We start from the raw sequence: 13,084 nt of genomic DNA on the forward strand, positions 1-13,084 counted from the left end.
CTCAAATAAATAAATACATTATTTACACAAACTGTATCCGGCTTCCCTTACATTATTAATTTTGTTTATATATTTCCATTTCTAACAATATAACTGTGATTAATTTCCGCGATACGTGGTATCAAATTTCACATTATTTAAAAAACTTAAATACGTAACTCTTAGATTTTTTAAAAACTTAATAAAGTTGAAAATGTAGACGCTGGTCTGTAAAACCTTTCATTCATATTTGAAGGTGATTATATCAACGTTTTTTAACTTAGATTTTCACGGCGGGTTACAAACAATTTGAATAGATGTAATATAATATTTTAGGTTATCCATTATTATTTATAAATTTGTAATTGTAAAAGTATTTGATAAAAAATAAACTTATTCTGTTATTGTGTAGAATAAAATACCCTTTCTTTTTTCAATTGCAAGAAAAGTATTTGTTATTAAAATAAATAAATAAGTAACATATTTATTAAAAAATATCCATAATTTATTTTACCTGGCCGGTCTTTCAAAAATATACATTAGTTGTAGTATTGATCTCAAATATAAAATTCACATCAATAAATAAAAAATAAAAAACATAACATGCAGCGTATCTGTAAGATACGTAATAATGTAATAATAAATATATTATATTATCTACAAAATTACGTCTACTGATAGCTGCTCCTTTTAAACCATTTGAGCGCGTATTTCAAATGATCAAGTCCCTGATAAGTGGCGCCAGCATGGCAGTATATTGAATCAATCAGCTGCTATTATCGTGGCGAACGTCATGTTGTTGGTCCATTGGACGGGTCCATTTTGGATCGGGCAAAATAAGTAGGTGTGTGAAAACGCACGTAAGGACGTAAGTGTGCACGCCGTTTGTAGTATCCGTACGCACACTGTTCTCTGCCCGACTGATTATTTCGATCCGTGTCAAGTGATGAAAATTAATAAAAAGAAAATGCAGTGATAATTTTTGGTGGTGTATTTTTTACGTATATTAAGATAATGTAGTGTTTATAATCGTGTAATGCAATTCAGTATGCTAGCTCAGAAGTGTATTGTCAGTGACGTCTCTATGTAAAATTAGATCAATCATTTCTCTCCTTCTGTCAAGAAGAGAATACAGTGTTGTGACATTTTGGGATACTATAGGATCCCATTACAGATGAAAAGTGTTTATAAAATGGATGTGTGGTTTATCAGTTGGAACTACGGCCTGGCTCCAGCTATTCTGCTTGGCGGTGGCTCATGAAGAAACGACGGTGAGCTGATTTTATTAAATTGTCATTTGACAGATAGGTGCACTGATTGCCCCTTTCTCTGGCACCCTGTCCTCAGACCGGGGCCTAATTATCAGGCCATCAGCGAAAGGATAAACACCAATCTACCAGTTGAATATTATTCTAGGTTTGCGAGACAGCTTCTGCGTGTGCATGCATTCGTGACATTAGGCCGTTTCCATATGATCGGGGCCCCTGTCTCCTGGTTACCGTGCCACATTTTCATCATCATTACCTAAATATTGGAATAGTTGTTAATTCGCGGTAATGGCGATAGCCATTTCACTACATAATATTATTTTAGTGTCGTTACTTTCTCTTAGGATTTCGCCTTTACGAGAGACGAGGACAGCGCTAGTTTACTCCGAATCGTGCGGAAGGTAACCGCCAAAGTGTCCATCAGTCCGTCTCCTTCTAAGAAGAAAGGAGTAAAGGAGACGGAGACAGAAGGTCGCGTGACGTACGCACATATTTATGCATTAACATTCCGTTTGTCGGGTTCCAATTCTGTTGTGTAAATGTCGCCAATTATTATTTTATATTAAGTATGCCCCCCTCCGTTCGATCATGATCGCCATAGGTTCTCGTCTCGCAATCTTATCTTTACAAATGTGACTTTGACCACCTGAATTCGCTGCCTTCGGGCGTTTCAATTGTAGGTCTAAGTCATCGCAATCAAATACCTTTGTTTGCGCAATGATTACGGGGGCTCTAAGCCCGCCGCAGTTCACGGAAGAAAATGCCAAATAATTGACATTTTAGCAATATACGTCGTCGCCTAGTACCTCCGAGATAACACCAAGATGGCAACCTTTGTTTCTCCTTTCACTCGGCCCATTCGGCTCGACATTACTACACTTATCCGTCTGCAATCCGTAACAGTCGTATTTTGGAAACGCCAATAAAAGTTCTGCCAGCCGGCGCATTTACACATTTACACATTTACGGTATAGTGACCCGACACTTAAATAACGTCGTTCAAAAATGAGAATTTATTAGAATAATCAAGTGCCCCCGTATATCCGCCGATGAAAACAAGGCTCTCAGCTGCCGGAGTGCTAAATCTCATTTAGGGGGTACGGAGTACTATTGTCAATGGAGCTATTTGAAGGGGAAGGCAAATCTACCTGGGAACTAGCATTGCTTAGAACTGCACACCTGCCATTGTATTACATGCGACAACATTACGTGTAACTTCTTAACCCCTGTATTGAACAGGTAAATAGGGGTAAAACAAGATAGATTGACATCCAAACAGAGACTGAGACTTTTTATAACAGAATACGAAAGCCCAGGCTTAAAACCACTAATCGGCTGGTTTCAGTGATCACTTTTCACGCTGCGTAATCTGTTTTTTAAATTTATTTATTCATATAAAGATACACATTACAAAAAATAATAACGTATCCCTAACTCTACGAGGTCAAGAGCCCTGTGTTGAGTTGGGATACAACATATTAGAAAGTGGAAGCATGCATATTATTAAAGAATACTACCTATAAACATACATTTGAATAAACATCTGGACAACGCGCTTCATAGTAAATCTATGCAATGTCTCGCAGCAGTCTCCTGCAATGGTCTCTTCCCTTAGACAAAATCCAAACTTGTATACTTCTCCTGCAAATGGCTTTCGTTCTGAAGAAATTAATATGTTCATCCAGGACATTAAACACTCTTGAGGCTGAAAAACTCACTCTATAAACCATTATGTCTATGATTTAACATTCGTTTAAGCAAAATTATGAATGCATTTTACTTTTGTGAATGGTTAAATACGCTACAGACCCGGGCCTCGATTATGAACGGCTATCTTCATCGGTATATACTGAGACGGTATTTTATTTTTATTTTTATTTTATTCAGAAAACATACAGTCATACAAAATAAGTACTAAAAACAACAATTTTTTAACATAAAAAGACCAATTAAGTTTTCATAAATTAAAAAGATATAAACATTAAATGTGACAAAAAATAAAAAATAAATAAGAATTTTAAGTGAGAAAAGAATAATTGTTGACATTTGCGTTTTCCATGGAGGTAATAAATTAAAATAAATAAAAATACCGTATGAACTAATATCGATATTGATGTATGAAAGTGTGTATATTTGTATGAAAACTCAAATTATCTTCGTTGATAACCGGTAATTAAACATGTTAAGAAAAAAAATTGACAATATATTCCATTTTTCATACAGAAAACTTCATTTTACTTTGTAGATACCCTCATACCAGCACTTTTGCTGATTGAGAATATTTCGTACACATAAAATATGTAATGTAATGTTATATGTAAAGTTTAAAAACCTTGTATTTTGTCATAAATAAATAAATCTAATAGATAAACTTGAAGATACATTTTATCTTCCCATCATAATCGAGGCCCTGAAAAGGATATAAAAAAATTAGAACATTTTTATGCTTATACTGTCATAATAATATTACAACTGTGTCACCAGAAGCCAAAATCTGCCATTTATCAAATCTGAGAGCAGCTATTATTTTTATGCCCCAATGTCCAAAATGTGTAGATTAGTCAATTCGTCACACGACTTGGATTTTTTTTGGATAGATCTTCCGACTTTTCGTAGATCTCTTCGCCATTACCACAGTGTGGGATGAAGATGGATTGGCATGGGTTAGCTCGAAGTCTTATATATTGATCGCGTTTATGAATATATTGTAAAACATTATTTTATTGCCCTTGTTTGTCTTTGCTACATAGTTTTATGTTATTTTTGTTCAGTTTTTTGTACATATGTTTCTTCATATAACTGTTGTAATTGGCTCAGACCGTATACTGTATTCATTATCATCGGCAGTCACCATTTTGGCTATCTTAAAAATCAACCTTTGCTTACTTTTTGGAACGTCATAATAATTTATTATGTTACTATGTATATTCCATGTGAGTAGGAATGCAGTATTTGCCTTTTTCTGTGTCCATACGGATGAAAAATACAGTTCTGCGTGTGAAATAAAACCAGAACCCCGGACGACTGTTTTCGACTCGATGGTTACCCTCAGGTAAAAATCCTGAATAAGAAAACCGAGTGGAGATAAGTCCGCCTCGTTGTGTATTGCAGTTGGCGAGTTCGCCTACCATTCTTGAGGTCCTGGGTTCGATTCCTGGCAGGGTGGACGTGAAATATTGATTTTACAAGTTGTCTCAACTGTAATATTTCATTGTTTCTGGACTGGCGCTCGAAGCGTGAAACTGATCACATTGCCTTTATGTATTTGTTTTTTTATTTATTTAAGTTTTGTATAAAATGTTAATTGTACATTTGCGGATTTATTGCCAAATGGCAACTTCTTCCAACCAACTGATGATGATTATTTCACTAAATAAAGATATTATTTAGTTAGTTTAAGTTTTTTTATTTTATTGCTCTAAAAACTTATATTTATGATTATATTATATATTATGTACATAAAATACAAGTTAAAAATATTTAATTAGCACAAGTGTCATTTACAAATCGTTAGTAGACCATAAAATAGAGTACACCATAAAATATTTATCTAGAGATGATTTGAATTCACAGAGACTCAAGTTAAAAATTGCAATATAATATTTTAACATGTTAGACATAATTTAAATTGTACATTGGTGGATTTATTGCCAAATGGCAACTTTTTCTAACGAACTGATGATGATGATTTCACTAAATAAAGGTATTATTTAGTTAATTTAAGTTTTTTTATTTTTTATTTTATTGCTCAAAAAAACCTATAATTTTTAAAGTACTAATAATGTATTATTTAAAAAAATATATTATTATCTAGTTATTCTCAACTTTACTGTGTTATATTTATATTTAGAACATAAGATTTTACCTATGGTATTGTTATCTTTAATTTAGAGATGTTATGTTTCTTTTTCGTTTTTTGTATTATATGTTCACTAAATTTTTTCGTTTTAGTTGTTTTATTATTTCATACTATGTACTACATTATTATTGGGCACTGCTGTGATTATTTTTGTATAAATAAATACATAATTAACTTAATAATGATAATTGATACCAAAACTTTATTGGCTACTTAAACCGTATCGATCAAACTTAAAACGTTTGACAAAATTAGAATGATCGCGTTTTTAAATTCCCCGAATTAATGGACAAGCCATAGAATTATAATATACCAGGGCCCCGATTGCAATGGAAAGTTAACAAGAGTTATCTTCGACTGTCTATAAAGAAAAACCGATATGTGTGTACGAAAATGAGTATATTAGCATGAACATTTAAAGTATCTTCGTCAGTAACCTATAATTGTACAATGTTTAGAAGAAAAAAATGTATGCATATTATGCTTTTCATACAGAAAACTTAATTTTACTTTGTAGATAAAATTGAAGATGAACGTTAACATCCTATTGTAATCGGGGCCCAGGGCAGCGATTATGAACGGCTATCTTTATCGGTATGTACTGAGACGGTATAAACTAATAGCGATATTTATGTACGAAAGTGTGTAAATTTGTCATCTTAAATCATCATCTAGACATTACAATAAAAAAAATATTCTACAATACTAGATAAATTTGAGAATGTTTAAGTACATTTAGTTATAATAGAAGCATTATCCATATTGCATTTAAAATGTTGATATTTACGTAATGTACATTTTGTAATTCACGGAAGTACCTTACATAAATAAATGAAAATATTTTGTATATCATTGTTTTTTTAAGAAGTTTCTTATAAAAAATATGCAAATTTAGTATAGTCCGTTCAAATCTTTGATAAACTTTGCCTATCTGTGACTATTTTCACCGACAGGCACTAACACATCTATTAGGCTTACTAAACATTCGAACGCACTATGCATATTTGTCATGTTTTATTTGCAATTTGTTAATTAATTCAAAACGTGCCATTACAGTATTATGCATTTCACATTTTTTAATTGCCAAACGTTCCTGAAATTGTTATTCAACATAGATAAAGTAAAAAAATAGAGCAAACATGCACTTTTTTGCCGTTTACCTAGAGATTACGATTATTATGAAAAACAAGATAAAAATAATATGACTATTTTTACTGTTCGCAATTTGAAATGTATTCGTGTAACAAACGCGGCATGTATTATTTATTTAAATTAAAATACGGTAACTACATATCGGATTGTGGTTCCGTGGTTGTGTCTTGTATCGCGAAATCAAGATCAATGGTTCGAGATTCAATCCCCATTCTAACACAGCTTGATTCGTACTTTTAACACGGGTATTTCTAGAAAATGGCTTCAAAATATTTACCTAAATCACAATAGAATATATTTTTAGAATTGTGAGCTGCATTGTGATGAAATGAAAGTTTTTTTTTTCGTACGTCTTTATTCAGAAAAAAAACGTAACGACGCTAGAAAAGACACAGGAGAAAGAAACACTTTACAGAAGAGCCAATTTATTATTTTTTTAATTAGAAAAAAAATCTCATACAGACGTATTGTTGGTATGATTCCTACAGAATTTAAATAAAAATTTGAAATACGAGATTCTTTATTAATTGAAAAAAAACTTTCATTGGCACTTCCGTAAAATTGCTAAACGTGGCTTGGTAACTTTCCTTTCCAGCGTCGATATTTACCGGGTTTTTTTTGCAAAAATCAGAAATAAACCGCCATTTAATCAATTTTTCATCTGGTGCTCAAATATATTAAAAGTTCAATATTTTACTTTAAAAGCTATAGAAAAACTAATACAAATGCGAAAAGTGCAAGGTGTACAACAATAAAAATATTTAAACCTTTCCCTTATTGTTAAAACAGTCATTAAACATGCAAAAAAATATAGATTTTAAATCGGAAAAATGTAATATTCCTATGCAATTGAATAAATTATTTACAGTTGAAGTCAAATATGATAGTTTTTTAAGTTTAATTGCTAGAAACGTGAAAAAATCCCTTAGCTCATACTCGCAGCGTTGGTGAGAGGACCGCCTCTGATGAAAGTCGGATGACTACTAACTGGCGTCTGGGAGAAGTACTAGAAACATCGCGCGTGTGACGCGTGAACTTGTCTCTCCCTCTCGAATATACTTGTGTTATCGAGAGTAAAACGTAAAGAGTGTGTGAGACAATTATATATTAGAATTGATATTTTACTTCCTGCTGCGCAATATTGTAAACTTTCTATTGTATTGGTAATTTATCTCCGATTTTTGATAAAATGCGTCTTCTGTTCCCAATAAGCATTAATTGTTTCATAACAAAATATTTTAACCGATTCTTAAATGTATAACAGAGGAATACCAAAAATCTCAACCCATAATTTATTTATATTTATGAAGATATTATATATATAGATATATTTATAAAAAACCAATAGTAAAAAAATATATTTAAAAATATACATTCATAAAAACAACAGTTTCAATGAAAGATAAATCCATAGGCATGCCTTCTACATATAATTACCATCTAGATACTCGTACAAGTCAAAATATATCATATAAATGTAAATCAAAACAGAAACGATCTCTCTCCCAAGCATTTTTTTTATTAATTAATATATTTCATAAACGGTACATGTTTTTTTAAAAATCTATACAAATTTACTTTTATAAATAAATCTAGTAAATGTTATTAATGTAACTCTCCAAAAAACGAGACTAACTCTTGCGCTTGGAGAGTGACTTGCACTGTTATAGTTATTTATTTATTATAATTTATATAATTTTGAATATACGAGATGATAAATGAGAAAAAACTTATAGGCTATAAAAGGAAAAACAGAAAATAATAATACATTTATGCCAATTAAAATTGAAAGCAGTTTTTACACTTGTTCAAAAAAATTATTTAAATTTACTTTGAATTTATTTATTGATATACTAGCAACTACGCAATTTATAATTACGCAACATAAATATACAACATTTTATTTAACTCTGGGCAATATTTTAGATCATTTGGCATCAACATATAAATAAATACTACACTAGTAAATATATTTTTCAACGGAGACAGAAATTATTAAACAAGGATATATGGAAGACAAGGCATTTACTGTGTTTATTAACTGCTATTAGTTATTTAACTGATTACTTTAGATATTTTGTGTAACAGTTTTCGACCTTTCTCTCGAAGTATAAACTCCGCACTTGTGCTTTGAAAGATTTTGTGCACAGTTAATAAATAAATGCATATAAAAAACAGTGAATTCTTAATAAAAAATGCAATCTTAAATTTAGAGTTTTTCATGATTTCTACGTTTGTCATTCCGCAAATCAAAATAGATGCCGTCAAAAAACTAAATAAAACAAATCCACTTGACATTTTGATAACCCCTTTTCTGAATTAGGGTATTCATTGTCAAAACGAATTCTTTGAAAGAAAGTTCTCAGGAGTCGGGTGTTCTGTTTATTCGAATTATTATTTGAAACATTAATTCATAAACATGTCGATTATTAAGAAATTACAGGCAACAAATTAGAATTCTATTCGTTGATTTAATTGATAAATTTACTTCATTCATCACGGTTATAAAAAGACGGTAAGAGATTTATCGTTGTTTGTCGACGTAGACCACCTGAGTTTTCTACTTAAATATTTAAATATTACCTAATTTGTAATTAATTTTCAGCTGGCGTTATCAGTAACGATAAATTATTACCAATTATTATGTTACCAATAGAATTTCGCACATGTTATGATTTTCGCATAGATTATTGTTAATAATGGGAGAGGTATTAAGATTAACATAATGCAACAGAGATGAAAAATATTTAGAGAAGGGAATATAGAAGTCTAAGCATCCACAGGGCTTATGATCTGTCTTTGGCTGGTTTCACAATTCTGCCTATATTTGAACATCTATATTCCTTCGATTCATCCCTCTATTCACGTTTGTCAAGTTAAAGAGCTGAAGCCTTTATTGTTGCGGGTGAGATTCATATGATTTAATTATTTCACCTACATACCAGGCAACGTCTGAAATTATTTTTCGATTTATGTACTTCTTGGACCAGGTGGATTTATCAACAATGTTTTGAGTTTTTCTAAATTTTTGGGTTTCAGCTCTTTAACTTGAATAAACGTCAACAGATGTATGGATCGAAGGAATACAGATGATCAAATATAGGAAAAATGGTGAATATTACACAGTGTGCCAATGACAGGTCATAAGTCCTGTGGATGTCTAGACTTTTATATTCTCTTCTCTAGAATGTTCTTCATCTCTGTTGTATTATGTTAATATTAACAGCTCCCCGGGGGGTTGAATCCAGTCCTTGTCTACAAAAATTTGGACAAACTCAAAACATTGTTTTATTAAGAGTTGGAGGTAAATAAGCTCCCGACTGATGGCTTTAAAGATTTACGATGTGAATGTTGATGGGTGCAGAAAACGTCCTAATAATCGGCGCGCGTGCATAAGATGTATGAATGTAGAGGAAGCAAGAACTGTATGCATATACAGAGACAGTGATATAGCGTTCTATCCTCTCCGACAACCTGTACGCTGAAAATTCAGACTTCACGTGCTGGTTGGGCATGCAGACAGCTGAACACATCCTTTGGAGATGTCCTATTCTTGACGTGGGAAGAGTCTTAAGAGAAAAATATTTAAATTATTTATTGACAATTCTTGATGGGATTCCATTGTAATGATGTAATAACTTATATTTACATATAAGTTAAATATCAATTACGTATATAAACAAATAAACGACCGGCTGTCACCCTCTAATGGGCGTCTTCAGACTGGGACAAATGTTAATATTTCTTAAAAAAGCACATATTAAGAACAACACAGAAACTAAGCAAGTTTTTAAGCACCTTTATAACTAAATATAACACAACAATATATGAGCCAAAAACCTTTTCTTTCCCAAATGAAACAAATACATACTATATAAAAACGCTTTCAAGAATGGAGGAAGCGGTAGATTTAGAACTAAGGGAGATAAGGTCGTTAACATCACATGTACGCAGACGATGTAGTCATAGTGGCAGTGGCAGTTCCTGATGATTAGAACAAATCTATCTTATTTTAAAATATATTTCGGTTTTAAAATCTCGAGCCACAGCGTCCTAAACTCCGAAGTGAGGAACAAACCAAATTATCAAACGGAAAATATTACAAAATTTTAATCTAATAACAATTTACCTATAATTACATAATTTTATTACGTATTTATTGCAGTTTTGTTTAGATCTTTTTTGCCTACTTATTTATTTTTTGCTATGGTATAATCGTTGTGACTAAAAATTGTTTTATTGTAAATAGGTTATCAATAAAGATTAGAGAATGAGGAAGTTCAGTGGTTTTTTTAAATTTTATTATTTGTTAATAGACTATTAAAGTAAGTCAAATTTTTTTTTTTTCAATTTTTATATATCGTATTATCAGCGCTACGATTTTTTAAAGTTTTGTATTTCTGAAATAACTCCGCGTGTAACGTCAGAGGTTCATTTCCACTTATTCTCATTCAGTTCTTCCCATTAATCTAGAAGCGACAAGCAGACCGGAAATCTTCTATAGCTCTCAGATCATAGGTTGATGCACATGAACCAGTGACGTCATTCAAAGTAGTGCGTTTTTATTATTTTTTCCGTACATTTTCAAGAAACTTTGCAGTACAATTTAATGCTCTAATTTTTACTCCGCGCAAGAAATCATTTTTTGTATCCAATTTCCCGTAGGGCTGAAGTTCCTCATTGTGTTTGTAGGAATAATTTTTCTGCAAATAAGTAAAAAACATAATATTGGCTCCGTTCTTCCATACACATACTCGTACATACTCCTAAACCTACATTCTACGTCACTGCAGATAGCGGAGTTTTACCTTTTATCAGCAATAAACACCAACCAAGCAATGAATGAATATTTTAGAAATCTGCACCAGCGCATCGGATATTATTTTTACTTTTAAATATTTTTAAGAACGAAGAATGTTCATCATTTTAACGGTAAAATCCAATCGAATTTGAAATATAAACCCTTTATAGGTCAATACAATTTATACAATATTTCGTTCACTTTGCCCAGCTGTACGAAACAGTACTTTACGATTTTCTTGTTATATTACTTTACAATATTTTATCATTTAACTTGTTTTTTATTTATTCTTAAATTGCATAAACTTTCTACTGAAAATGTTGTGTAATTATTAGGTTTATATTTTTAAAAATAAATATTGGGTAAAAGGAAATATGATTAAAAATAAAATACTAAGCCAAATATGTTAATATTATAAAGTTTTGTAAAAGGCATATTTGCCGTCTATGTTCTTCTTCTAGTGCTTTGTCGGGTCCCCCCGACGTACAGCGAAAGCATATGTATCTGTCCTGCGCTAATTTTACATTTCGCAGCCAGGACGACTGCTTGTTGATGTACTCGCCGTAATGATTCCTGGGAAAAGATGACCAGAGTGGTTTCCCGTTGCCTTCTCTGGTGGATTTTTCTGTCGGGGTTACCTTCCCTTAGCTGGTTGTTTTTGAGGCGCCAGAAACTCGCCTTTCATTCTCTCGTTATCTGCTGTGATCATACTGTTATGAGTGTGATTCCATTGCCCGGTGTTCTCGACGTGGACGCTAACGAGTTGGACTAGTCAGTATTGTTGCCGGTGAAATGCAACTGCAACTGGGCGTTCGCAGCATTTTATAGAATCACATCCTCCAGCAAGATGTGACTCACTGCGGCGACCCTTCTGATAGTTCGAACCCCCCGTTTATGTTAATAAAATAAATAAAATACTCTGGGGAACTTCCAAATTATGTTTTAATACTTATATGCGTTTATGATTTAATGGATCTTTTTTTTCTTTTTAAAAAAGAAATACATTGTCGCTTCAGTTCGTTTTTGTCCAACAGACCAAAACACAAATCTGCAGAAATAGAGCTTTGAAGTTTTTTTTACGAAAAAGGCATAAATAATTACCACAACTTAGGACAAAATTCGTTAAAAATACCCTTAAATAACTTTAAAAATATTTATTTTTTATTTTCATGTTATAAATAAAGGCTTTTTCAGAACTCCTTTAACCTTAACTCAGTTTCGTGAAACATGGTATTTTATTTTATTTATTTATTTATTAAGGAAAAACAACAGTTGTTATACAAGAATACAAAATATAAAAAATAGTACATACATCGAGTTAAAGTTTTTCACAAATATAATGAGAGAATATGTTACACAGTAAAGAGAAAAAATATATATATAAGACATGAGAAAAAAAAAATCTCGTAAGAAGGGATGAGGAAATAGAGTGGAGGAGAGGGATTTTCATAATATAGTTGACCAATTCAAAATTTTAATGTTTAAAAAAAAAAAAATGTATGTTGGACAAAAACTAACTAAAGCGACGACATGCTGATAAAACGTTTTACCAAAGAACGTTTGAAATAGCACAATATCACTAAAAACAAATTACCACTTTATTCACATGTTTTATTTTTTATTGAAAATTATGGTAATGTTTGAACAATCATTCAAATAAGAAAGTAAAATAATTAAAACACATAAACACTGAGACATTTTTCATAAATAACATCTTCCCACTTAAGTAAAATAAATCGTTTAAATGCAAAAGTTTTAAGAAATAAGACATGTTTACGGAAACACGGTTAATATACGGAATTATTTGCGGAGCAATGGCCTGTTTTAATGATTTAAAAGTGGATATAGTTTAGCATCTAAACTAGACGCCGAGGTGGCATTTTTTTATCAATCAAAAAAGTATTAAAATAAGTATTTTAGTCGGCCTCACGGTGTAATGGTCAGCGCGTTTGCCTACCATGCGAGAGGTCTCGGGTTCGATTTCCGACATGGTTGATTTGAAATATTTATTTAGAAGGTGTTTTT

At 31.6% G+C, this 13,084-nt stretch overlaps 1 protein-coding gene across 3 annotated transcripts in view; it reads left to right on the forward strand.

Annotated features, from left to right (window-relative positions):
* The first annotated feature begins 788 nt into the window (after nucleotides 1–788).
* LOC148280764 (uncharacterized) overlaps nucleotides 789–13,084 on the forward strand; it is a 291,962-nt gene continuing 279,666 nt past the window's right edge. The window contains exon 1 of one of the 3 annotated variants that reach the window (XM_088227848.1): nucleotides 789–1,250. Coding sequence is in view for 1 of the 3 variants with exons in the window: in XM_088227849.1 (XP_088083975.1) it covers nucleotides 1,237–1,250 (14 nt within the window). In the remaining 2 variants the exon portion in view is untranslated. The remainder of the gene's footprint in view (nucleotides 1,251–13,084) is intronic. The other 2 variants (XM_088227846.1, XM_088227849.1) reach the window with 2 other exon arrangements.

This window comes from Micrasema longulum, unplaced genomic scaffold, assembly GCF_059751315.1.
Source record: "Micrasema longulum isolate JH-2025_06_02 unplaced genomic scaffold, ASM5975131v1 h1tg000545l, whole genome shotgun sequence".
NCBI lineage: Eukaryota > Metazoa > Arthropoda > Insecta > Trichoptera > Brachycentridae > Micrasema > Micrasema longulum.